The 27,179-nt window shown below is 39.7% G+C and overlaps 1 protein-coding gene across 1 annotated transcript; it reads left to right on the top strand.

Moving 5' to 3' along the window:
* Positions 1–264: 264 nt before the first annotated feature.
* On the top strand, positions 265–26,890 carry PSMB7 (proteasome 20S subunit beta 7). Its single transcript, XM_038164937.2, has 8 exons — positions 265–424; positions 560–653; positions 827–924; positions 1,440–1,580; positions 2,845–2,960; positions 11,150–11,208; positions 24,536–24,687; positions 26,651–26,890. The coding sequence occupies exons 1-8, from the start codon at positions 363–365 to the stop codon at positions 26,760–26,762; spliced, it is 834 nt and encodes a 277-aa protein (XP_038020865.1). The 5' UTR covers positions 265–362; the 3' UTR covers positions 26,763–26,890.
* Positions 26,891–27,179: the final 289 nt, after the last annotated feature.

Here is a 27,179-nt window from a genome sequence, read left to right as displayed (position 1 = left end):
TTGGTGTAAATGACACACAAACCGCAGCTCACCCGTGCACTTTCTTATTATTTCAGCCTGGACACGGACCGGCACCCACCCCGCGGGGCTCACACTGCCTGCGGCTCCACACCGCGCTCCCCCCCTTCCCTCTCCCTGTGCCCCAGCCCCTCCGCCACCAGCTCCGAGCGCTGAGAGCGGGGCAGGGCCCAGAAGCACGGCCGGGCCCCCCCAGGACAGGAGGGAGCCGTGCCCGTGGAGCCGGGCCGGGCCCCGCCGCCATTTCGCAGCGCCCGGCGGGGCCCCGAGGCGGGCCCAGCCCCGGCAGCGGCCCCGCTGCGCGCGCAGGAGCCCGACCCGGAACCGCTCGGCTCGGCGAGGAGATGGCGGCCGTGTCCGTGCTGCAGGCGCCCAGCGGCGGCTTCAGCTTCGACAACTGCGCTCGGTGAGGCGCGGGGCGGCCGGGACGGGGGGCGAGGGGATGCGATGTGACGGGTGGGCTGCGGGGCTCGGGGCTGGGAGCCGGCGGAGCCCCCGCCACCGCCCACCCGGCCTCAGCGCTCCTGCCCCTGTGTTGCAGGAACTCGCTCCTGGAGGCCGAGCTCGCCCAGAAGGGGCAGCGGCTGCCGGCGGCCCGCAAGACCGGCACCACCATCGCGGGCGTCGTCTTCAAGGTGAGGGGCGGCGGACGGCTCCGGGCGGTGGGCGGCGGGCAGCGGGCCGGGCCCCAGCGCTGCGGCCCCGCTGAGTCACGGCGGGGCCGGGCCCGGGGCTGGGGTCAAACCCCCCCGGTGCGAGCCCCCCGGGGCCGAGGCCGGGCTCTGGGAGTCGTTCTCTCCTTGCTCAGGATGGCGTGGTCCTCGGAGCAGACACGAGAGCGACGGAAGGAATGGTTGTGGCTGACAAGAACTGCTCGAAAATACACTTCATTTCTCCTAACATCTAGTAAGTGTGGGATCGGTTGTTGTGTGGGATTTTTAGCTGTCCCCTCTGCCAACGGCAAGTATTAAGGTGCTTAAAAACAATAATTTACATTTATTAGCCAGGCTTGCTCATTTTGGGCATTTTATTCATGTTTAAATAGGCTGTCTTGTTTCATGCTCTGAAAATACTAACTGTATGGGAACTTAGTTTCTTCAATTTTGCAATGAGGGAAGGGGATGCACAGACTGCAAATGCTGAAAAGAAGAAAAAAAAAGTCTTAAGGGGCTGTAATTATATGTGCCGCTCATTAGGATTACGAGTAGCAAGGCTGTTGTGTTTCAGGAACTGTAAACGCTGTCTAGGGATGGACAGGAAGAAAACCCAAGTAGTTAAAAAGAGTTGAATGACTTGAGGCAGCTTAGAAAGAAAAAAAGAAGTTTAAATTTGTTGAATAAACCAGGCAGAATGCTCATAGAGGCACACAGTTACTTGTTTCCCCTCCCCGCCTCTTCCAACTTGCTTGCAATATTTCCCAGTTGTTGCGGTGCTGGAACAGCTGCAGATACTGAAATGACAACTCAGCTGATTTCTTCCAATCTGGAGCTCCATTCGCTGTCTACTGGACGACTTCCACGCGTTGTCACAGCTAATCGAATGCTAAAGCAAATGCTTTTCAGGTAACCAAATGTTCTTCTTATATATTAATAATGCTGTTAAAACTACCACCTGTGACTCAAGCTCCTGTGAACGCGTATCCTTTCTTAGCCTACTTAACTTCCATAACAAGACTCTAGGAAAGACTGAAGAATTGCTCCATCAGCGATATTTTAGAGAACTGGTCCTACAGTTGTGCTGTGTTGATAGCATTTATACTGCAAAAATATAAGGACAATATTTTAATGAACTGTTGATCACAACAATGAAAATTGATGTGTATCTTTTTGTGACAAGATGGCTGGACCAGTAATAATCTTGTAAATGAAAGCTTTTCAAATCGAGAATTTTATGACCTGTAATAGAATCACAATCTGAAAATCTATGTTATTTTCAAAGGAATAGAATGACTAACCATTTGAAGCTTGCAGCTTCTGTTAATACAGAATTTTGATGGTGGTTTAGTGAGATATATAACAGGTGGAAGTTGTACTGCAGTTGTCCTATGGAAAACTTACCTGATTGCTTGGCTGATTGGAAACCATCACAAGTATGGGAGTTGTACCTCATAAATAGCAATGCGACTTAAAATGTGCTATTATTGAGGGAATGTTCTTCAAATCTTAAAGCATTGCAGTATTGTTTTAATACTGTTTTTTTGTAGAAGTAAAGAATGCTGTTGAAAGAGAAAAAAGAATGAAACAAACATATTCATTTAGGGAGATTGTTCAAACTATGGAAGAGTCCCCAGCAGAGTGAAATAAAGCCCTCTTCTCCCCAGCCCTGCCAGCTTTGTTCAACCAAGTGACCTAGATGAATTACAGTAATTCAGCTTGCTTGCTTGATGCTGTATTGCTGGGCAGTTTGCCTTAAGCGTGTCATAAGACAATGAATTAAAAAGTTAAATCAGCCAAGAACATCTCATGGAGGAAATGAAGGAATATATTTTCTTTGAAGTCTCTAAATATAAACTTAATTGCAGATACAGGAATTTCATGCAAGGCTTGAAAACTGTTCTGAATTCTCTCCCTGTCAGCACAAATGTATCTTCCAGCCTCCTTGCTTGTCCAATGCATGCTTGTTCTGGTTGACAGTGAAATACATAATGTTGGTTAATTTCTCAATTTAGGCTGTTGCTCACAGATAGTAAAAGCAGTCTTTCTGTTATGGAGATGTACCTGCTGTAATCATGGAAGAATTCTGAAATGCGTGCGTTGTGTTTAAAACGAACAAAAAAGCACAGCTTTATCATAGGTTTCCAAGTTCACATATAAACATTGTCCCTAGGTATCAAGGCTACATCGGTGCTGCCCTGGTTTTAGGGGGAGTGGATGTCACAGGACCTCACCTTTACAGCATATATCCCCACGGATCAACTGACAAATTGCCTTATGTTACCATGGGTAAGTGCTGGCTCCTTAGTACTCTGACACAACTCTCTGGTGAAAAAAAAAAAAAAAAAAAAAAAAAGTAATTTTTACTTAAATTCTGTTGTTTGCTGTGAGCTGTGCAGAGCTCAGACTTCAGAGATAAAGCTGTACCCATGTTTTTACTGCAGGTGAGATGTTCTGTTTTGAATGCTTTAAGGTTATGGGCTATTATACTGTCTAAATCTTAAGCAACCCAAAAATGGTATTCAGAAACTTGATGTGCAGATAGTGCTAAGTTATGGTTCATGTAAAATCTTGCTGGGGAAACGCATTTTTCCTGAAGTTTGACTGCAGTTCCATTAGGAATAAACGTGTCTTGCTTCTCATCTGGACCTATTTTGTTTTTTGCTAGGTAGCAGCGGTGTTTTAAGCAAGAAGGAGCTTCATTGTAGTTTATTTACAATGTATGATTGGTTTTAATTACGATATGGAGCTTCTCAATAAGAAGGTTATGTCTGTTGCTGGGGTGGCAACTTGACAGTAGTAGCCTACTGTCAGGTTATTAAGTCTTAACACCGTAAGTCTTCCATCTGCACCTTTTCTGTAATAGCACTAATTTGAACTATATGTAACTGAAGTTTTCTTTTCTTTTTTTTTTTTTTTTAAATGTCCTGCAAGCTGATAGCTAATTTTAAGCATGAACCTTCTTCCTGCTCCACCCTTGTGAGGGCTGTGGAGGAGAGTATGAAGCTGTTCTTTCATCTTCCTGGCCTTCTGTTTTGTTGGCCAGAGGTAGCCAAGTTATAGCTTGCTTTAACCACATGGTTTTCACCACTTGCTAAGGAAAAGGTAACAGTTCCTAGAAGAACCAAACCAGACTTTAGTCTACATGATGGCCTTGCTTCTTTGTGTCATTTTTCAACTTCCTATTCAGTGTTTCCTGTGGTCCTTACACTCCAGGAACTGGTTTGTCAGTTTCAGAAATTCACATTTGCAACTTGAAAAGGAATCATCTGGCTTAAGCAAGCATTGTTTACTCCTGTAGTTTGATACAAGTGTTGTGTTTGAGGGCCTGCAGACTGTGAAGATCCCTTCTTTGCTATTACTGCTAGCAGTTTGTGTTCTAAAAATGAAGAAAAAATAGCTTATACAGTAATGTTTGTCATGCATAATGCTTTCATTGCCAACAATTAGAAAAAGCAAGCAAAAAAGCATTTCTGTATACATCTCATTCAGTTCTGGATTAGGGAGTGTGATACTGAAAACTGAAAACATGCTTCCCACTCCCACAAAAGCAGATGAAGAAAATACCTACAGGAGAGAATTAAACTTTTGAACTCCTCAGTGGTGCTTTGCAGTAGCAAAAATCTCACGCTGAAGTGGCTCTTGAGCATAAGGCCGTTTAGCTGTGATCTCCTTGATAGAACACTGGAGGCCATTATGAGTATTTTTAAGAAGACACTATTCCAGAATACAGAATCTTCATTCAGCTTTAATCTTAATTTGTGAATTTAACTTGTAATTCATACTATATCTTAAAACTATTCATTGTCTGTGTCATCTAGGTAAATTTAATTAGCTAGATCAGTTTTTTATTTATTGAGGGAAGGTTGAAGAGTGCCCTTGGTGAGAATCCAGAAATATAACCTTCAACTTGCAGGAGAGCCTTGGTGATTGCCATTCTCCCTGGTTATTTTTTTTGAGAAGGGAATTAACGCATGCATTCTTGAATGGAAGGACACACACATCTTGAAATATTACTGAACTTGTAAAATCTTTTGCACATAGTTGTATTTTCAATAGTTTCATTGTTTGATCAGTTCTGAGTTTGGTTTTATAGACAACAATTTGCGGTTGAAGAGTAAAAACTAGTAAGAGAGGTAAATGAGACACTAGTAAGAGATAAAACTGGTGCCTTATGAGCTGATTATAGTCATGTGCTGTATCACCTATGATTTTTAAGATCATTACCCTAGCAAGAATATCTTATAAGCTGGAAAAAGTAAAATTCTAAACATAGCCAGGGTTGCAGTTGGTCTCTGAACTCAAAAGAAGACCACGTTTCAGATTTACCTTTCATTTTGAAGACTTGAATGATTTTTAAATGAGATCTTGGTTTCTGCAGAGTTGCAGAAGTGTAATGTAGAGTCCACATAAATCAGAAAAGCAAACTGAAAGCAGAAAAATGAAATAGGTCAGTTTAATAAGCATGATTTGCTCTATGTAGCTTTTATGCTGACTCTGTGATGGGAAAATACAACTTCAATTTTAGTTAATCTTTTCCTGTTTGTGGTTGTTATCTCTAGATTAAATGCCATTAGCTATATTCTTGGAAATTTTAAAGCTTTTTTTTTTTTTTCCTTCTGGGTCTTTCTTAGACAAAATGGCTACAAAATCTACAAAAATGGCTTTTCTGCTGTTTGGAAGAGCAGGAACCAGAAATGCAAAAAACTGTGGTTTGGGGATTTTTTCCTGAAATGGATTCAAAATGTCACCACAACACTAAGAACAGAAGTTCTTAGCGAGCAGTTTTTGTAGAGTTCTAGTACAGTGCATTAAACTAAACCAGCTTTGTTGTAAAAACAGAATTTATGCTATAGGCTTTTTCATTTAATTGTCAGAAAAACGTGTACTTCTATGGGACAGGGATTTCGCTTGCCCGTTCTCTGAATGTGATTAAAGAAGTAGTGGGTTTTAAAAAGTGCCCGAACTATTTGTTAGGGCTTGACTTAACTGAGTTTCTTGTACCAATTCATTTGACCTTCAGGCCACCACTTTCTTTGCATTTGTTTTCAAATTTCCGCTGCATGTTGTTGAGAATTTTAAAGAGATCACAGCCTGTTTTTATCAGAGCTTTAATATTCATCATTTGTTAGAGCTGAAGATGTTTAAGAAAGTAAACTTTGAGATCGCGTTTTTAGCATGCAAAAAAAAAGTCTTTGAGAAGGCTGGAGGAAACGCAAAGATTCTGGTGTAAGTGATAAACCAGCGTTGTGTATATGAATATCTCAAATGTTCAGGAGATGGGAGGCTTTGTGTGGGACAGTGAAGTGTGCATGTGGTAGCTATTCTGAGAAGCTGTGGCCTCTGAACTGACTTGCTTTGCTGGAAGTTAATGAACCTATTTTTAACACGCAGCCTTTAACAATTAAAGCTTTCCATCCCTTTGAACTAGTAAAACAGTACAGCTGTAAAACTGAGTGATGCGGTTAACTCTGGGCATGAGAACTGTGGTCCTTACAGAGATTCTGCAGCGGTGGCACTGTACCGATAGATGGTGCCATTACCTTAGCCATTGGCACAGTACTTGCTTGGCAGAGAAAATCCGTGTAACAGTCACGTTACGTGATGTCATTGTTTAGCCCTTAATAGAAAAAAAAAATAGTGTAAATGTCTGATTCTTATAATTGCCTTATGTCCAATATTGTAGTAAACTGTAAAACCGTAAATGACTTTAAACTGCTAACTACTAGGAGTTGATTGCCTGAATAAAGTCGCACAGCTGCCGTTATGTTCACGTGCCTATTTTACGTGCCTACTTCTGTGCCTATGCTTTCAAAGCTTTAAAATATGGTATTTCTGAAAATCCTGGCCATTCCTCTCCCTCTACAAAAATAACATAGTGGCAGAGCAAGCTCAAGTAGGGAGTAGGCTCTCAGTGGATTAATTTTACTCTAGTTTAAGCTTTGATTTGCTGTCAGCTGTGCCAGATCTGTCTGGTGATTGCATGTTACTTCTGTCCATGCTTCCACACAAAGCCCTTCTCAGCACAAATGTTCTTTACCTTTCTATAGGCAGTACACTGATACTACTTTGTCTAATGACTAGGATATATTTTAGTAACAGGAGATCTACTTACGCTTATAAACGAAAGAGAACTGAAACAGCAGAAAATGCATCAAAGGTCAAATCAGAGATAGTAATAGGAGTTGTATTTCTGTTTTATGTAGACCATAGTGTTTTTCCACAGATGTTTGAAGGGTGGTTTATTAAATCAGGATACGTATCTTAGACTAGTCAATTTCTGGAAATGAAATTCTTAATGGGAAATGTTGTTGAGGTGTTGGGTTATTTTTGTTTTTGATGTGCTGAAATATCTTGCCTTGAATGTATTTGTGGATGGATAGAGTGATGTCCTCCCTTGCAAGGCAGATTTAAAAGATACTCAGTGCTTACTCAGGAGTGAAAACATCAAATTAAACTGTTTATGCTGACAAAGGACAAAATTGGATTTCAGCAAACGATGCAAGATTGTCTGATTGCTTGGCTTGTCTAGGAAAGCTTCTGGCCAAGACTTATAATGAAATGCGTGCATAAAATTAAACCACTTGAAGTCTGTAGTTCAGCTTTTGGAAACAGTAAGTATGTTCCAGTAGTCTCTAGTGGCAGGAGCCAGTCCCCTGGTACCTGTGTTGCTCCATATTCATAAATCAGCTCTTCATGCATTGGCAATGTTGTCCTGCCGAGCAAGCAGTACCACCGCTGAGACTCGGCCCCTCGGCCAGGAACCAGGGTGAAAAATGATCCCGATCGATGGGGCTGTGGAGATCACCGAATTTTTACCTAGGATGAACAGCAAATTGAATAACAATGAGTGCGTGTGAATAAATGCCCTGTCAGGGAGCCCTGACACTGATGGATTAGGAATTGCTAAATGTTACTCTCGCAAGGCTGTGCGCATCCTCCGCTGTGGCAGGCTGAGGTAGCAAACAGGTCCTTGGGTGATGAAAACGGGCTGTGCTTAGCAGTGAGGAGTTGTCCTCAGTGAGTGCTCTGCTAAAAAGGTCCAGCTCATCTGTCGTAGAAAAACTCCTGCAGTTGCAAAAGACAATGGAAGTCGTTAGCTCGATTTTCTGCTAGGTATCAACAATTATCTTTTACTTCAAATCTGATACCGAAGTGGTACGACTCCTTGTGTAAATGCCAAAGGCATTATTAAAGTCAGATTATTACAGTCAAGTCCAGGAATTTTTGAATAATTCAGTTGTGAAAACTTATTAAATGACCAGTCTTTCTTAAAGAAATAAAGCAAAACAAAAAAACCACTCATGTGGTCTTTAATGAAGTTCTCTGGTTTGTGCTAATTGCAAGACTGAAAAGTATTTGCCTTAGAATACAACTTTGCATTGCGGTTTTTGCAGGTCTTTATTTTTTGGCTATTGGTGTTTTTATATCTTTAGATGCCAGATTAGTATTTCCTGAATGTTTACTTAGTAAGCATATTTTACTGAAAATGAACGTGAAATAAATTCTTCAGAATTGATAAGGTGCTTTTTTCGTCTTTCCTAAGGTGTTGAAGTAACATTGCTGTTAGTGTGTTTAATAAGTCCAGCTGAAAGATTTCTGTATATTATGTAACACAAATACACAAAGACTTTACCAATTGTATTTGGTTTTAATTACCCTTATTGCTGATCTACAGAAGAGTTATAAACATCGTGGTTTTTTTTTTTTTAAAATCCAACCAAAAGAAGTTCCTGTTTCTGCACTGGTTGTGTAGATTGTGTGGTGCTAAGTTCCTAAACTTAACAACAAGTTACCTATCTCAAGCTATCTAAGATAAATAACTGTTGAGGTATTATTTTCTGTGCGCGCTGTGTGGGACCAGCCGTCGGCCCTCTGGGAGCGCAGTGGGTGGATTGAGGCTCCCTGCCTCGGCATGCTACAGGTGGCTGCGGTAACTCACCTCCGTAATGGTTTTCAGGCAGTTAGTATTGCTGTTGTCAAACAGCAGGTGATTTGTGTGGATGGAGGAGCTCAGAAGTTTCCATATATTGGTGTTCCTAAAAACACAGTCCTTACAGCTGGTGCTAGGAAGAGTAAAGAACTTCCATTGTGGTAGCTAAGATTACCAAAATCTGTTTTTTCGGAGAATGTTTAGCTGTGTTGCAGAGTTCTGCTAAGGTACTGTTTTTTTTTACAGGCAAGCTTATAAAACTTACGTTGGCATTTATAACCCGTCGAGGAAAAAAATTGAGTTGAAGCAGCTTTTCCAGCATTGCTTCCTGTTCTCCTTGGAATCTTGATTTTTAGATGTAAATGTTTACATGTAGTGATAATTAAGTACGTTTTCAACAACTCTCCTACAACCTAGGTTGTAGGACCAGTGACATTTGCTTATTTAAAGCTGATATTAAATTTGATGTTTATTTGCATCTTGCTAATGTGGTGAGATAGTTAACAGTACAAATTTTATGTATAAATGATTTAGTGTAACATAAGGATCTTCTTTTCCTTGCCAAGTCTCCTGAGTTCTTGTCCATGGGTTCTTTTGTGAACTTTTTTAAAAAGAGAACCGGAGGAATAAATCCAGGCTAATTGTGCCACGTATGAAATTACTGGATTATTAGCATTATTGATTAGTTTTTGTCAGTTGAAGTTTTAAGAAACGAAGACCATTTTTTCTTACCTCAGTAGTTTTAATGTAAGAGTTTGTGAGATGCTAACTTTATATTTTATTTATTGCAAAATCTTTTAGGCTTCAAACTAACTTTATTCCTAAAGAAACCTTCTTGAAGGGTAAGGGTGTTTCTTTTCTCGTTCTAAGGCTTCCCATTCTGCTTATGGTAGGTCTTCTGAGTGCATTAAGAGTATGGTCTTAGCTTGAGACCATATCCCAGACTATTTTTTTAACCTTTCATTAGAAATGTTCCAGTGTCATTGTACAAAAGGAATTATTTTATGGTTTAAGTCCTGTATTTGTTCTGGAATGCACCTTATTTTGACCTTGTTTGAAGGATCAGTAAAATTCCTTTTATTTGGTGATTTGTTCTGTGACATCAGCTGTTTGTATCAGCAGTTCATTTCTGCTATTAGTTGCTTAAAAATCCTTTTTATTCCCAGCTTCAGCATTTAAAAAATGGAAACACACATTGCTCCAAGGTGTAAATGAATAGTCATAGCCTGTAATACAAGTACGCACTTAGAGTGTCCTACTGCTTTTAGATGTGATGTATTTGGTACTGTAAAGGTAATGATCCTCAACCACAGCAATATTCTGTAACAGCAATATCTGTCATATTCATTGGGATTACCATGTTCATTGATTTGTGTCTGTAAATCTGCTGTTTCTACCCTTTAAATTTGATCTATAATTGGACCTCCTTAAATGGTTCAGATAAGGTAGTCTGTATTTTCTCAACAGTGTCACTGTCAGCTTCTCCTTTTTCATTATACATTCAGCAGACTTGATAAAATCAGCAGGACACCTCATTTGAAACTGTTTAATCGCTGCCTTTTTCTTTCACTAAACCATTGAGGTGGTCAAGCGATATACACAAATCATTTTAAATAGAAAATATGGCTTTCTCTGTGACCCAGCTAAACAGATAGCAGTATGCAAAAGAAGTTAAAAAGTAATAAATGCCAAAAAATCTTCTAATTGGAGTAAAAAATTGCAGGTAACTTTATTCACTCCCCAAAAGTAGCACACGCTGAAATATGGCTAGGGCCACAGACAGACGAGATCCCTTCCTGAAGATTCACTCTGAACAAAGCACGTTCATAGTTTCCAGTAGTATTGTACTGCTTTTTGTATTCATTTATGGAAAGTGTATTTGCAACACCTGCAGTTAGTGCTTTGGGTAGAGATGGGCTACGTAATGTTATTGCACTTGCAGCATGGGCTTTAGGAGAAGTAATGTTAAACTCGTGATGTCATCTTTGTCATTTTGTCTGTTGAGTTGTTATTGCTGAAAGTAAAAATAATGGCATGAAATAAATGTGTAATAAATTGTTAGATATGGGAAATAACCTGACGGCAGCAGCCAGCAACCCGGTTACCGCTGCTGGCTTACTTGTCCCCTGTACAAAGGCAGCTGTGCCAGGACAGCTCGTTAGGGCGATCTGTGCCCTCTGGGCACCCCAGTACCCAGTGCTGAACCCTCTGTGGGTCGGGGAATGGAAGAGCAGGAGTTGAAGCTGGCATTCAGGTAACTCGCTTTTGCTGATCTCATTTTCATATCTCAGTGTTTACAGTGACAAAAAGGCTGTCGGGAGGGGAACACAAGTCTGTGTATACCAGATAAAAAATTTAGGATTAAATTAGGTGTTGGACCTCAAGAGGTAGACACTTGTAGTAGTTGTAAGCAAAAGTAGACTTGCAGTCTGATTTGTGTTGTTGATTATTTGTTACCTTTTCTTTAATAAATTAATGAGAACCAACCCAAAATCTTGTATCTAAATATGTTGGCTAAAGAAGTGTCCTAATTTTGTTACCATAGGTTCTGGATCGCTAGCAGCTATGGCCATTTTTGAAGATAAATACAAACCAGACATGGAGGTAAGAAATCATGTTTCTTTCAGTGTTTCTTTGTCTACAGTAATTCTCCTGACATGAAGAATTTAAGAGATTTGCTTTAAAAAAGATAAATCTGCTCAAGTGCTTAAAATATATTAATGTCAGCATAATGTAAACCTGTAAACAAAAATCAGGGGATACAGAATTTGAATAAATGTTTAATGTCTTTCAAATTTAAGTATGGAAAAACTTTTATGATTTTAATGTAGATGAAAGCTTGAAAAACATGTACACTACTAATTATAGTTGACTCCAGGAATTTAACAGCCTTTGCATAGTTAGTTTTGCTGTTTTTTTTTTTTTGCTCAGTAGTCAGGCAGTCTCTTTATGCAACTCCCAGTCTTTAAAAGAGAATAGATGATTGTAAAAATAACAAAATATGTTCCGGTAGCATAGGAAAACAGTTAGATTTTGGGTTGACTGGCTATGTTCAGAACTAGCAACTACATTCTTGTAGTTATCTACTTAAAAGCTGGTTATTGGAAGACTTGGTTGTGAGTTGTTTGTGTTTTGCCAATGATCAAATTTGAGAAACGTTATGGTTGTTCATGAAAGAGAATCATTAAGGAGAGCTATAAAAGCTGGAGTGTCTTGATGAAGATCAGAATAAGTTACTCTGTTATTTTTTTTTAAATGAATTTATCCAAGGACATTATTTTTGTATTCTCTCTAGTATTTCATTATACTTACTAGCACCATGTTCAGTGTCTGCTAAACTAAAAAATGGTGAAAAATATAGTAATCTGCAGGCTTACAATTGATGGAAAAAAAAAAAAACACAAAACAATTGTAGAGCTTTCTGTGACCATATTTTGTAAAATGCCTCAGTAGTGTCAAGACCCCCTTTAAACCATGTTAATCTCTTCAGAATTTGTGAATTCTTCTCCTTATTCCAGTTAATAAGTTCACATTAAAGAAAAAAAATGAGAACTGAACACAAAATCAGAAAGTGAACCCATTAAAATGACTTTTAACACTAACAGTTGCAGTCATTTGAGCGTGAAATACACAAATAACAATCTTACTAAATATTCAACGTTGCTGAATGACACACAAAAAGTTGATGAACTTCAGAAAAGGTCTTCAGACGTTCCTCATCTTTGTAATGCAACTGCTGTGGGCTATTTTCTCCCCTCCAGATGTTGCAATGACTGCAGTGTATTTTCTGGGGATAATCCCATAAGTCTTGAGCTCCTCACTAAAACTGATCAGTTCAATTTTACATTTAAAGCATGTCATGTGTTATATATATGAAATAGTTGTGGTTGTGCAAACTTAAAAAATGCAGTAAGACGAGGATTTGTATGCTGCTTCAGTGTTTTAGAAAGAAACTGGATTTCTGGCCTCCAGTATATTTATAAATGCTATCAAAATATTGGAACCTTTCAATAGGCACTCAAGTATCTTCTGTAAATAGCATTGCACTAGATAACTAATACAAAGAACCACTAGGTGTAGAGGTAGTCTTTCTACTCTTTTTTTCCCCTCATACTGCTGTGAGAATGACACAGTCTCTTTTCCAGCCTCTCCTGTGACTATGCACTTGGCATGTCTGCTATTCAGGCTGAAAACATGGACTACAAATCCTTGGAATCAACAGCTACAGCATAATAGTCCCCTTTCAAAGATACAAATGTCAAAGAGCTATGCTATGAAACTAAAAATCTTACCTCATTCTCAGCTAGTTTTCAAGCTTGTATTTTAAGTCTTCCTTTGTGTAAGAGCAACCAAAAATGCACCCAAAATTGGTAAATTTCCAACTTTTCCTGTTTAGAAAGGTCATCCTAATTAAATTGTCTTCATACACAACCGTAAATGGCAGCAGATATTCACTGTTAGAACAAGCATGTGGAAATGCAGCCTACCAGTTTGTTGAAATAGATATTTAGATGTTTGAGGCTTGTGTGCAAGCTTCAAACCCTTAACCCTTCCTTTGTTTTTATGAGACATTCTGTTGTCTAATAATTTAATAATCAGAATATCTAAACCAGCAAAGTTTCAAGTGGTAGAGCTCAAACTGTACTTTTAAACACTTCTTCATGCTGTTACAGCTGCCATCTTAAAATATTTACTTTTTATGCCAGATTTATTTTTTCCAATAAAATAACCAAATAGCACATTTCTATTGAAATTAAATTAAATCTGAACTACACTGTGCATTTTGTCTAAAATTTGCTATAAAATGGCAATGATGATTAAATTTAAAATTTGTGGAGATTAATTTAATGAAATGGGTAGAGGATTAATATTTTTCTGTCAAGATCAATACTGCTTTCTTTTGCACTAATTGTCAGAATATCTTGCTAGGGCTACTGAAGGGTAGTGGTGTGCTGCAAGACCATCACATCACAGAAAAATGATTCAAAGGCAAACTGTCCTGCACCCTCTGGTATCGACTTGCAAATTAGCATCTGGAATGTAATTAAACAAGCTTAATGAAAGTAGCAGCTGAATACTACTGGAAAAGACAATCAGCTTTTTTCCCTCTGATATATATTCTGTACTATTGAAGCTGATCACCAAACACATCGCATGAGCACAGTTAAAAAAAATTAGCATTTATTTGAAGAATAGGAACTGTTTTTCATTCTGTTATGCTTTTGGCATGCACTGGTGTCCCATGAGAGCCATGCCACAGCAGATAGTGCACAATATTTATAAATCTATGACAGGCAATAATAGCAACTTGAAAAATTCTTTTGCTAGAATTTCAAGTTGAGAGCTGCCAAAAGCTGAGAGGATCAAATCTGCAGTGGCAGCTGCTGTGCCCTACAGTTAGAATTGTAGACTTTGAAGATTCTCAACTTAAAAAAAAAAAAAGAAAAAAAAAAAAGAAAAAGGAAAAAAAAAAAAGACTGCAGGCTTAGCCAATTTTTGCAGGTTTCTAGAGCCCTGGCTCTCTGCCTTTTGAAGATGAGTTGCTGAAGCTTCTACCACTGCCTGAGGCATGCTAACACCAGCAGGATGTGTTTTTTTCCACAGACTTAGTGTGTCTTCAGATTTAAGTAGCACATGCTTTATCAATGCCAACTGTGATGGTCCTTTCCCTGGTTGCAATGCCGGGAGATGATCTTTACCCAACATCCTTCAGAGAAACTGCTAAGATGGATGGTGACGTACACAAGTGCCACTTCTGCAGTCTGATTTATGGAGGCATGTTTCATTATGAAGCAAGTGCTGGCCTCTAGAGGAACCATTATAGATTGCTGAAGATGTGAACACTTTCAGCCCTGAAGGCCTGTAGATGCTTCAAAATGTAATGCCAAGCACCTAACTACTGTGGAACAATATTAATCTGTCATGTGGGCAGCTATAGATCTACTTTAAAAAACATAAGTGGAAGAACAGCACATCTAATAGAGTGTTTTGAGCTTAGATCTTTCATTGCAGCCAATTTTTCTTTCAGCAGAGTAGCCATATGGTTTTTAAACCTTAGTCAGAATTTGCAAATACGCTCATGCCTTCCAGTGTTAAACAATAGTGAAGAAGTGCTCTGAAGCAGTAGATATGGCAACCGTCATGATCTGCGAAAAAAAGTCTGTCTGTGGTATTAGATGCTGGAATCCTGGCTTTATCTATACTGTGGTTGTTGAATTCCTAGGGAAACGGGGGAGGGACGTTATATATTTTGTCCTGGTATTTGACTTCCCTTTGAAAAGTAGAAGGTTTTTTGTCTGTAGAAGAACTACTTGATGTGCAGTGAGGCTATGCTGTAGCTTCATGTTTAAGCATGGACGCAGGCTGTCTGTAACTTTCTTTTTTGTATTTCATCAAAACAGCCAAGTTTATTAAAGGAGGATCTAAAAGGAAGAGAATGAGTAGAAGCCACAGAAAGCAGCATTACTGCAGAGAAAAAATAAAATACGTCTCGTAATGAATTCAGGGGCACAGAATAGGTGGGGAACAATGGAAGGGGATAGAGTCTGGCAGCTATTTAGTAATTACATCTGAAATGGATCATTGCAAAAATGTGAGATTGTATTTACAGTCATTTATTTCACCATTTGTAGTGCAGCAAGAAGTCAAGCAGTGATGACGGAAAACCAGAAGCTCTGAAGGGCTAGGAGTGGATTTGAAAGGGGTCTGGTGGTGCTGTGACTGTGTTCCCCTCAAAGCACAGACGCTGGCCCTCGTGCAGGAGTAGCTCTGCTGTCCAGGAGTTAAAATATTCTGGGTCCTGCCTTCCCCCCAGAGACATGGTCCTTCACCTGGTGCCCAGATCTGCTTTTGTGACCGTTCCGCAGTAACTGCCTTGGCTGACTTGCTTGGTTTTGACAAAGCTGGGTTAGGGAGCAATCTCACGAGCAGTCCAGCTGGCAGATTTGGTGATCCCTTGTAAAAGGAGAAAGGAGAAGCAGACCAGCCGTGGGAGGTAGTAACCTTTTCCAGCTAATGGTTGCGACTGTCCGAGTAGGTGTGCTCACAAAGAAACTACAGAAGGGAAGAGGGCTGAAAGTGATCTAGGTTTAAAATGCGTAGTCTCAGGCTATTCTGGTCCACAATTTTGTTCCTGGCTTTGCCACTGGTTTTTGAGGTACATGGGGGCAGCCCTGTGCCCCCAGGGTGAAGGAGCTGTGGCATAAAGAACGGCTTCCCCAAGGCTCTGTGTGCACTGAATGTCTTTGCTGTATCAAAGGGAAGGCAGTATGAACTCTAGTTTCACCACATACTTCTTATTTATTTATCTTACTGAAATAAATACCAGGCTTAGTACAAAATATTAGGAAAACATGCCACTTTCTTCCATTTTTAAACAGCTGACATACAGATCATTCAAAAACATTTCTGTGCTTATATTTCCTACTGTCCCTCAATATGGTGGCATTATTTTTGTTTATTAGCTGCCGAGAATAATACGGAGCTATTTTTGGAAACTGCCAAAACTCTCTAATCTTCAACACCAGTTCTCATCATTCTTATTTAGACTGCATCTGTGTGATTCGGGGCTCAGGAGCAATGACAAGCTGCATATGAATTCTGTATTCATTAGTGATGGTGATCAAAATGCCTGTGTCCCCGCCATAGGGCTCAGGTGTGCAAGTCTGCAGGCTAATCCCACCAGCTGACATTCAGAGGTTTAATGACTCCATGGGAAGGTGACCACTTGCTGGGAGGTTTGTCGGCTGAACTCAGACAGCAGACAATAGAGATCAAGCCAGACTATCAGAGTTAAGCTGGAGAGCCTGCCTGAGATACTTGAACTCCTGTTGGTGTCAAACACAGAGATTAAGTAAATGGAAAAAAAAATCTGACTCTGGGAACAAAAATAAGTACTTAGTATTTATGTGCTCTGTATATCTGTTTATTTCATTACTCGGTGACAATAACGGAGGCTGGTAGTGGCGTGTTTTCACTGCCTTTTGCTGATGGAGCTCTCACTGATAAAGATTTCATGCTTTCCTGTATTATTTTCTCCTTCAGGGACCTGAATTTCCATGGGTAAATACCAGATATTACCACAGACATCCATCCAGAAAACAAAGGCTTCTCATGCTGTTTCTTACTTTTTTAGATTTAACTTAGTGTACCCGAGCTCCGTTTCTGCTCGGTGCGTTGGTCAGTTGGTTCTGTTCTCATCTGCTGCAGGATTGTGCCTTGGATTGATTTCCATTGTTGAACCAATGGAAATGGGAAATACAAACCTGATTTAAAATGGTCTGTGCTGCTCCCTAGCTACGTGGGCTCTGAAACGGCTGATGTTACTGGAGAAGAGTTTTGAGGTGTGCTTTTGAATCTATCAAAGTACAATTTCTGTGCAGAAACCAGGTGGGAAACTGCCAGCAGTATTAATCTGGGTTACCAGTAGTACCCCGTAGCACTTTCTTCTAGGTTTCTGTTGATGGGCTCTCAAAATAAATGAATTTTGCCTCGTTTTAAATTGGGCCTTGCTGCATGACAAAGAGCAACCATTTCTTCACCTTTACGAAAGTAATGCTTAAACTTTGTACGTAATAATGTAGACGAGGCAGTCAGAAGCAGAGCTCCATGTTAAGAGATCATTTCACTGCAGAGGGTCGATGTAGGACAGGTAATTATTTTTGATGCATTTCTCAGGAGCAGGTGTTCCTGTTTAGATTGTTTCAGTTCGTATATCTCCCATAACCGCAGAGCCCAGGCAAAACATGCTGGAAAATATTTCAGGTGGCACGGACCCGAGTGCCGTCCTGCAGCGAGGACTGCGAAGGCAGAGTGCGTCCTGTGTGAGCGGAGGACACCGAGTTGGTGTGAGGCTGAGCAGGGGACTGTGCCTGGGCTCTGGGGGGAGGCATCCTGCGAGCCAACGAGGTGTATGGAGCTTTTTGGTGTATTTAGGAAGAAAAAACTACCAGGGCCGAAGACTTTTTTTTTTTTCTTTCCCAAACAAAATGTTCACCTTCACTCCATTCCATTGTTTTTTTTTTTAGTTTAGGTAATAGTCACGTGAAAGTTAATTTGCTTTATTTGAAGCCAGATGTTATAGCTGAATATTCATCTTTTGCTGCGCAGTACTGAGGCATAGATTTTTGGTTTTATTCCCTCCATGGTTTACATTTCTTGCTACGTTCTGGCAGCTGAGGTTCAGTGCCTTACTGCCAGGTAGTGCAGAGGTACAGAAAGGGAACCGTGCCGGGTGCAACTCGCAGCATGGCAGAGTTTACAGCTCTGTTGGTGAGCGAGTTCATTTTATTCTGAGAATCGATTCCCTGAAAAACGTGAACTTGACACAGATACAAACGATAGATTAAATGTGTTTTCATATTAATTCTTAGCTCAAAGTATGGAAGTAGTACTAAAAGAAGCCCTGCAGTTGGGAGAGGAGCTTGTGATTTAATTCCGTACCAGCGGAGCTATGCATTGTGCTAGTCTCCTTGTAAGGAATGAAATATAGGAACTAATGTTATTGAATAGGAGTTCCGAATCATATAAGTTTTTTGCCTTGGCAGGTAATTTGGCATAAATTGTTAATGTAAATCCAGGTTAGTGGGGAAGACATTATTTTACTAAAAAAGATAAACTGCTGATTAATTCAGTATAGAACTCAATTACAAATTGAAAGTGTCTCTGCGGGACGCCAGTACCCTAAAGACAGCAGATGTTGAATTGATACTCCAGCATATTTCACACTGGTATGAAATATTAACATGGTTTATTATACTTGTGTGGTGTACAATATCAGAAAGGGGGAGGTGGCGATGAGCATGGGCTTGCAGGCGTCTGTACCAATGGAACAAGAAAAAAATGTAATTACTGAGAATAGTAATTAGGGACTTAGGTATATTTTATTTGAAAAAATCTTAGTAAGAACAGTTAGAAAAATAAACATTTACTAATATATTATTCACAACAAAATTTGCATCAAATGCAATACAGAATTATCCGATATATTAGTGAATTTAGGTAAATTTGCGTAAAAACTTAAATATGCTGAGGTTTAACAAGGCTGCTAGGTCACTGCTGTGCTCTGATTTCTTTTTTGCATAATTTTTTGCTTATGCCATTTGTGCTGAAAATTACTTCCTATCAAAACTAAATTTCCTGCATTTTTTGTGTAAAGTAGGCAGTGTATTAACCCTCATGTATTAATAACCCAGGGTTTTAAGCAAATTATTTTTTTGTCTTTCAAGGTATTGGATCAGTGATGGTGCCACAGACAGTCTGTGTAGAGTTTGCATTTGAGAACTCCAAGTTCTGAAGGGAAAAGTGGTGTAGTGGCACAAGGAGATGCAGGAATGTATATAACTTAAATTTGGTTGTGCTTCATTTCTATTTATTTAAATAGAAGTCCGAACTTTAAAAACTTGCAGAGAAGGTAGAATTTAGACAAATGCAATTAAAATTACCCTATTGTGAAAGCCATTCCAAACAGAAGGTGTGATCCACAGCATTCGACAGGATGTGTTCTAGAGAGAAAATTGTAATCGTATTTAATAGTCTTCGAGTCCTTTTAATTTTTCCATCACACTTACTGAGAATATTCAATAGTTTCTACCCTTTTTTTAATGCATGAATTGGTGTTTGCTCCCAGGACCCATTTTTTGTCTCACTGCTACGTGTCTCCCAGATGCTGCTAATCTTTACAGATTCTGATTTTCATAATCCTTCTGCCTTACTTTGTGACTTTTTAGAAAATGAACAAAAGCTGGTGGTGGAAGGAGCAGGGGAGGGGCTAGAAAGACTGACTTCCGAATTTGTTCATCACAAAGGTGAAAGAAAAGCAAGATACAGTGATTGTAGCATCGTTTATGTATTTTTATAAAACAGATTTATGAAACAAACCGTATTTTTCATCTGCTTATGAGGTACTGCTTGAAATTCACGCTCTTTTTTTGGTGAAGACTTGTGAAACCCAAGTGGTTGAAATTACAAGTGCCAGCCCCTTTCCAGCTTCAAGGGGCAGCCAAAACAAATTCATTCTCACTAAATGGAGCCTTTCAACGTCTCCTTACAAGGAGGAAAAAAAAAAGCAATGTACTTTGCTTCCCAGTTTTGCTATCTCTTTGGACGTACCCGCAGATTTTAGCATTGCTTCCAGTTACGTATTGATCTCTACCACGATTCCTCCCAACAGACAGACCTGCACATCCTCCCGCATGTTGTAGTCTGCTGATTACTCTTCCAAAGTCTAATTATGCTTCTGTAGGTGCTTATGTCCTTCAAGAGGTATCACTTTCCTAGCCTCCAATTCCCAACACTTCTTTATAGATTTTTTTTTTTTAACCATCTCTGCCCTTCCTGAAGCTTCCGATTTCTTCCCCTCTGCTTCCTTCCATTCTCTTCCCTCCTGCCCGCCTGGTGGATTCTGCCTTTCAGTAGGACGTACTTTTTACATGGCAGAATTTGAACAAATTTCATTCTGCTGTAAAAGTCAGTTTTGTTAAATGTTTTTAGATTTTTTTCTTACAAAAATTGTTACGCCCAATAATATTCATTGTATACTAATATTCATTGTGTACTAAAATTTAAAATTCTTACTGAGACTTAGATATTTGATACATAGTGCAGTTCTCCAACGCTAACAGGATACTGGTAACCTGCAGAAGCCATTCATTCCTTTTTGGTAAGAATTAAAAAATAAAAAAGCTTTCTACAGTTTTTAAATCTGGAAAAGACATCTTGTTAACTCGCTTGTGAAGTTTTTAAAAAAATTATTTAGGAAATAATATTCACAGAGCAGTTCAGCTGCTCCCTTTACTGTTGTAGGCATCATGATTAACTTGTTTAAAAGCTATTAGTAAAATAGTATTAACACGAGGTAGAAATGTCCACATCTCCTGTAGAAAAGTCTCTTTTACTTCAGTAGTATTTGAAATCTGGAAATCGCTTAAGTGAGAGGAGAAACTTGATTCAAGTCGTATACAAGAGTAATGTGGAAAAGTTCCTTATTGGTGCTGTTTGGGACTTGCACCGTAGCAGCTGTAGAGAGGTAATCTATCAGTTCTTGAGTGTCTACAAAATGCAACTCTCCAGATAACAGGTTTAAAGTAAAGATTTAATACAGTCTCTATCTACTATGATGCTGCAGTGACAGTTTAAAACTCATTCTCTAAATCTCAGCAGACTTTATAGCTAGCAGTGGGCTCATATAAAGCTTAATGGCATTACAACACATAAATCATCTTTTAAAGATGCTACCAGTAGCTCCAATATTAAATGCAGACAATTGTCTGTGTTATAAATAATTTATCAAACACCATTTCAGATTAGCCTTTCATGCTGAGTTATTTATTTTAGCCTTTACTGTACTATTCCTAAGACGCGTTTTGAAAGATCCATTACTGGTCAGTTTAATGAACTTGGGGGTCTGTTTGCTCCCCCTCCAGCACTACGGTACATCTGTGGTGACCATTACGTGGCTGATCTGGACCTCTTTGCGCCTTTTACAAGTGCTGCCCATTTGTCATGTAGTGGTAAATGGAGCTGCACATTGGAGTCCTGGGACACATTGCGTGATGTAGTGATGGAGACAAACAGATAGCTCTATAAAGCGCTGCTTGTCACAACTGACTTGTATTACAGTACATCACTCTTGCTGTAATCTCATTTAAGAAGCAGTGTGGACCCGAGAGAATGATATTCCCAGTTAGCTTGGTCTTTGCAACCATAAAGTAGGAAGTGCTCCTTTTATATACTCTGAACTTTTAGGGTTTTTTAAGATTAATTATTACAGTGACTCATTCGTGCCCCTACACTTAAAACTGTGTCAGCACTTTTCACCATAACCCCCCTGTTTTCGGGTTGTAAAATAGCAGCCCCTGCTAGAACTTTGTATGCAGCATCTCTATCAAGGATATTTTTTTTTCCCTCTCGTGGCTATTCTGGTCATCTTTCTAAATTATGGAAAGGGGAGGAGGGGTAAACAGAGCACTGTAGGGTTTTCTATAATTAAAATTATTCCAGGTTCCCAAACTGGAATAGGCTGCACTATATCAGATGAAGGAGCTGAGATTACATTTTAGACCTTCCCAGGGTAACAGATGCTGTAGTGTGGTTACAGCTGAGCTGTGTTGACTGTACTGGTCATTTTAGAACTGTTTTCATTTTGATAACAGTAGATTAATAGAGTACATTTTAGGAAATAATAAAAAAATTGAGTTGACTCTGCAAGATTTTACATAATTCTTAAAAAAAAAAAGAAAAAAAAAAAAAAGGATTAAAGGGGGAGGGGAAGAAATGCTTACATTCTGCTTTGCTTTTCCTAAGCTGTGATGTTTCTCTTGTACCAGCAGCTCAAATAATAGCTTAAAATGTTTCTGGTTTTGCTGCCACTTTAAAAAAAAAAAAAATTGTGCACACACTATTGTTTGTCTTAGTAGTATTGTGAAAATAAATGTGTAAAACAGGGTTAGCACACAACACTTCTGTGCAAGCAGTCTTGTATCAGCTGAAGGAGAAAGCACTTGCTTATCAGGGCTTTACTATCGAAAGACAGAGGAAACACACAGGAATTATTTTTACAGCATATCTGTTTTGTTTTAGTCAGCTTGGTGGAAAGTGTAATTCAGTGGAAGAGGGTTTCTTGTTATTAAAGGTTGAGGCTAATACAAACTTAGGCTGTTTAATAGTTTACTGAAAAAGCCCCACTCTTGGTCAGTACCTTAATGAAGCTGTTAGAAGAGGAACACTGCTATTAACAAGTTCTTTTATAGAGGGCCATTGGAGAATGTGGAGTATGCGCTGGGAGCAGACGTGATTGTAGCTGAGCTAATTTTGGGCTCCTCTTCAGCTGCACTTGTACGCTGGGGCTTGTGCAGCTGCCGTCTGAATCAGAGGCACTGGAGGAGCTGGGCTTTTAGCATTGTGATTTTCATGGGCAGGATAGTGGCAGGGAGGCCTTTAAAATGAGGCAGATAAAAAAGGTGCCTCTATCAGCATCAGCACTGGGTGTTTGCTCTTTCATTCATGTCTAATGGCAGAAGATTGAGATGTGGGAAAAGCCAGCAAAGTGATGGAGAGTGGCCGCCGCACGCAGTTACTGCTGTGATCGCATCAGGATAGCTGTGCAGCAACGGCCATGAAGAACTTTAAGCTAAAACTGAGACAAAACTTCTATGTTCATGGTCTTTTTTCAGTCTTACTCTTAACTCCTTGGAACAGGCCTGCTCTGCTCATGGGGTTTCCTAAGTTCTTCTGTATGTTGGAGAAAACCTAAGCTGGCGGCGAGGGGCGTGCTTTGTGCTCAGGTGCGTATCTGAGAGGCACCAGAAAAGATGAAAATGGGGTGGGTGCAGGTACAGGGAGCACCCCTGTCCTGCAGCCTGACCCTGCTGCCAGCAGGAGGGGGCGCGGGGCAGAGGCAGCGATGGGGAGCTGCAGGGAGCCGCAGGGAGCTGCGCGGTGCTGCTGGCGTGGTGGCAGGGACACGCAGGTGCTGGGACCAGGCGCCCGTCACTGCGTTTTGCAGGATGTAAATGAATGCAGCAGGAAGGTTGCTCTGCAATATTTATGCTCGCTATCTTTGGCTACAGTGTAAAGTAAGGATTTGCTGTTTTAAGTTCGTTTCTAATATTGCTGGATCTGTGACTTTCAGCTTTTGGCGTTGCTTTTGCGCTAAAAATAAGCCCTCCTTGGGAGCTGTAGAGGGAGCCAATGCAGCTGTAATAAGAAGAGGTTATCGGGCGTATCAGAACTTGACTTCTGAGGCCTGAACGTCAACACTCACACCATTTATTTGGGGATGGGGCATGAAGATGATTACAAATCTGTTGTGATATTTGAACGGAGAGTTTTGATGATTTTGAAATGTTTCTTTGTAAAAGACATTAAACTGAATGTTGACGTGTTTGTGTAACGGAGATGCTATTGTGCTCTGTTTCAGACTATTTAGACAGCCTCCAAATAATGTAAAAAATAATTTTAAAAATCCTGTTATGTGCAGCACGCGTAGTTCACCAGCTGCATATTAGCACTTTCTTTTAAAAGTAGATCATACAAAACCTGTAAGAATGTGAACATTTGAACTTCTGCAGGATTAGTGCATGGTTTCAGCAGCAATAAAAAGTGAGCTTTATTTCCTGTTCTAGTTTTTGATTTTAATTTTGCTACAACTAGGATTCCACTTTGTACTAAAAAAAGTAGAAATACACGTTTTAAAATACATAAATTTAATATATTATGCTTAGTATATATATTATGCTTTAATTACCTATGGAATTTCTGAAGCCTATAGCAGAAGAGGGACTGTAGCAAATGCTAAGGAGTCGATCACAAACTGCAATATTTTGATAAAGCTACCTGGTTCTGCCAGCACGTTCAGCCAAGTTTTCTGCACTTGTTTTCAGGACTGGAATTAAAAGTATTAGTAGGCTACAATTCAGTGCAGAGCTACGCTGCCTTGCAGCACAGTTACAGAATATATTTTGAAAACCAAGCTATGTTCCAAAATCATACAAATATTTTTGATACTGCAGAAGAAGAGTAAGTAGTTCCTACCTAGGCAAGGATTATAAGTACACTACTATGGATCTTTAATTTGTATGCAGCTGTTACAGGGGGCACTATAGGGAACTTGTTTGTGTGCACAGAAGCCTGGACAATAAAATCCACATGTTTAATTTCTCCACTCATTGAGATAAAAATCTTAATTTTGTTTCTTTGACTCTCTTTACTAAATCTGATGCCTGTCTTCAGGGAAGAGAGGGATGGAGCCTGAACAGGATGAAGGCTGTCCCACTGTTCAGTAGGCTGTTGTTCATGCTCTGTAGTCCTTGATGATTATCTCATTTATTGTGAGAGCTCACAGCTTCCAGTGTCACATGGACAAACATTTCTGTGAAATGCCAACGCTTGTGCAATGACAGCTTTTTTTTTTTTTTTTTCTAAACTTTTACAGGAAGAGGAAGCCAAACAGCTTGTGAGAGATGCCATTGCAGCTGGCATATACAATGATCTGGGCTCTGGCAGTAACATAGATATCTGTGTCATAAGCAAGAATAAGTTGGATTTCCTCCGTCCATACGATGTGGCCAACAGAAAAGGCGAAAGGTTGGTGTTTCTGAAGCTGTGTGTTACCTAGGCTGCTCCTAACCGTTCTTGTTTTCCATAGTACTAAATTTTATCACAGTGCTCTCTGGATCTCTGTACTGAATTTCAGTTAAACAAGAAAACAAAATTAGTGGCTGTGCTTGGCAGTTGACAGGAGGCTTAGTTGCATTTACAGGTGTGTGAAAGAAACTAATTGCTTACCTGTCACCTCTTTGCTATGTTGAGACTGCTCGTGGAGTTCAGGCAGTGTGAGTGTGATGAAGTTTCACATTTGTGACTGAATAGATACATCAGGTAGCAAGAAGGTCCCACTTTGCATGTTTGCTGAAATGTGTGGTGCCAGAAAGACTTGTGGCATCACCATGCCTGCTGCAGTTCTGCCTAATTGTAGCATGGGGATTTGAAAAAAGAGCACGTGGTGCAGTCCAGCCTGTCATAGGTGTTATCTATGAGCTCACTGCAGGGATAAAACCCAAAGAAAACTGCAGAACTCTAGCCTGGGACTGCCACGTTGTGTTCTAGTTCTAGAAGTATTTTCTAGCCTGTGCCTGGAGAACATAACCTATGTGAGATTGCTAAGACAACAAACAGATGTTTCAATAATTTTGCTAACTCTTCTGATAAATTAAAATTGTCCAGAAATGTACAGTAAATTGTCCTTTCACATTACAGTTAATAGCTAAATATGGCAGTAGCAAGATTTAAGACAAAACTTGAGTACTAGTTTATGTATAAATTAACTACAACTGTTCTGTGTTATGAACATTCTTGCTTTCCTAATGAAATAGTGCTCTTAACCACTTCAGCTGTGTAGAAACCTGTGCTGCTTTCCAGCTCTTCCCTTTTGCAAGCCCCATCAAAAAGATCCATTTCAGTATGCCCACCCCACCCTCGTTTTATGGTTCTCAGTGTTCATTGCCTGTATTTATTGAAAATGTCATTATTCTGTGACTTGTTTTGAATGATTGTAACACAAATCTAACTCTGGAAGTTGCTGGGAAACAAGGTTACATTTAAGCATGTAATACTGTCTTGCATCACTGAGAATATTCAGGATACAGAGGTGCTGAGATTCTCAAGTGAGCAAAATTTGAGTGTTAGCAGAGCTGACAAATTATACCTCTAAAGGCTCAGATGTGTTGTTTGGTGAACTACATTGCCTCGTCAGTGAAATTACAGCCCGCAGGGCAGTTAAAGGATTTTGTGATACATACTTTTATGTTACGTGTAACAAGTCGTGCAGCTTTTCAGTACGCTACCAAAATAGTGAACTTCAAAGAAATCTCTTTTCCCCTTCTCTTTAATGCAGGTGGCCATAGCCAAAGTCCAAATGAATTGCACTGCTTCAGTTAAAAATCCTCTGGCTTTCTTACTGTGCAAACTTGTACACATGACCCTTTGTTCTGAGCAGAAACTTCTCACTATAGAGATGGTTAGCCAGAAGAATCTTCATTGACATTTTAAGTGAGCTTATGGCTTCTACTGTGTAAATGGGAAAAGAGTGACACCTCCTTTACAGTCAGATGCAGCAAAATTTCTGAAATTGGCTTGATTACAGGCAGTTTTTGTGTTAAATGTTAGCTACAATTAGCATGGAAACCCAAAGTTTATACACTGGTAAAATTAATCTAGAGATGAAAAAAAGATTGTGCTTTGAGCAGGAGTACACAGCAAGAATGGCCCATGCTATAATGAGATCCCACTTATTTCTACAAAGTAGCCTTTCAAGTTACCTGCTACCTTTTTTTTTTTTTTAAGGACCATGCATTTCATAAAAATGCTAGGTTAGCTCAAACTTTATTAGTTGTTGTAATCAGTTTAGATTCTGCAATAAGCACAGTGTCACTCTGGACTAGTGTAAGAAACTTCCATATCACGGAAGGCTAATTAGTTCTGAACTTCTAAATGAGTTTTCCTAGGTAATACCATCTTTCAGCTTACCTTTCACTGTTTTCTTTAACAGGTATGGTAGATACAAGTGTGAAAAAGGAACTACTGCTGTTCTCACGGAAAATGTTGCACTCCTGGAAATTGAGGTGGTGGATGAAACTGTACAAACCATGGATACTTCCTGAGCGTTATGTGCAGCCCTTCTGTGTCACTGCATATGAACGCTAGTTATGTTTCGCTTTTAGAAGCCTTCCTGCTCAAAGAGAAACATGCAACTGCTACAGAATAAAGAGGGCTCTGACCATTCTCCTAATTAGTGTTTCATAGAGTGCTGATTTCTTTTGCTGCTGCTCCATTCTTACCCCCGATCAAAACACAGGACTGAAGCATCTTACCACTGTGAAAATAAGTTGCATGCTACCCAAAAAGATCAGGAGAGCTAGATTAACAATTAACAGGAGAGCTAGAAAGTGTCCAACATCCACACTGGTATAAAATGTTTCCATTTCTACATTACATAACCAGAGAAAACATCATTTAGATGTCTTAATTATCTTACTTGCCTTACATTTCTATAAAAAATTGAACTTTTTTGTCCTAAA

Source organism: Anas platyrhynchos, chromosome 18, assembly GCF_047663525.1.
Source record: "Anas platyrhynchos isolate ZD024472 breed Pekin duck chromosome 18, IASCAAS_PekinDuck_T2T, whole genome shotgun sequence".
NCBI lineage: Eukaryota > Metazoa > Chordata > Aves > Anseriformes > Anatidae > Anas > Anas platyrhynchos.
This window is presented reverse-complemented; position numbering and strand designations above follow the sequence as displayed.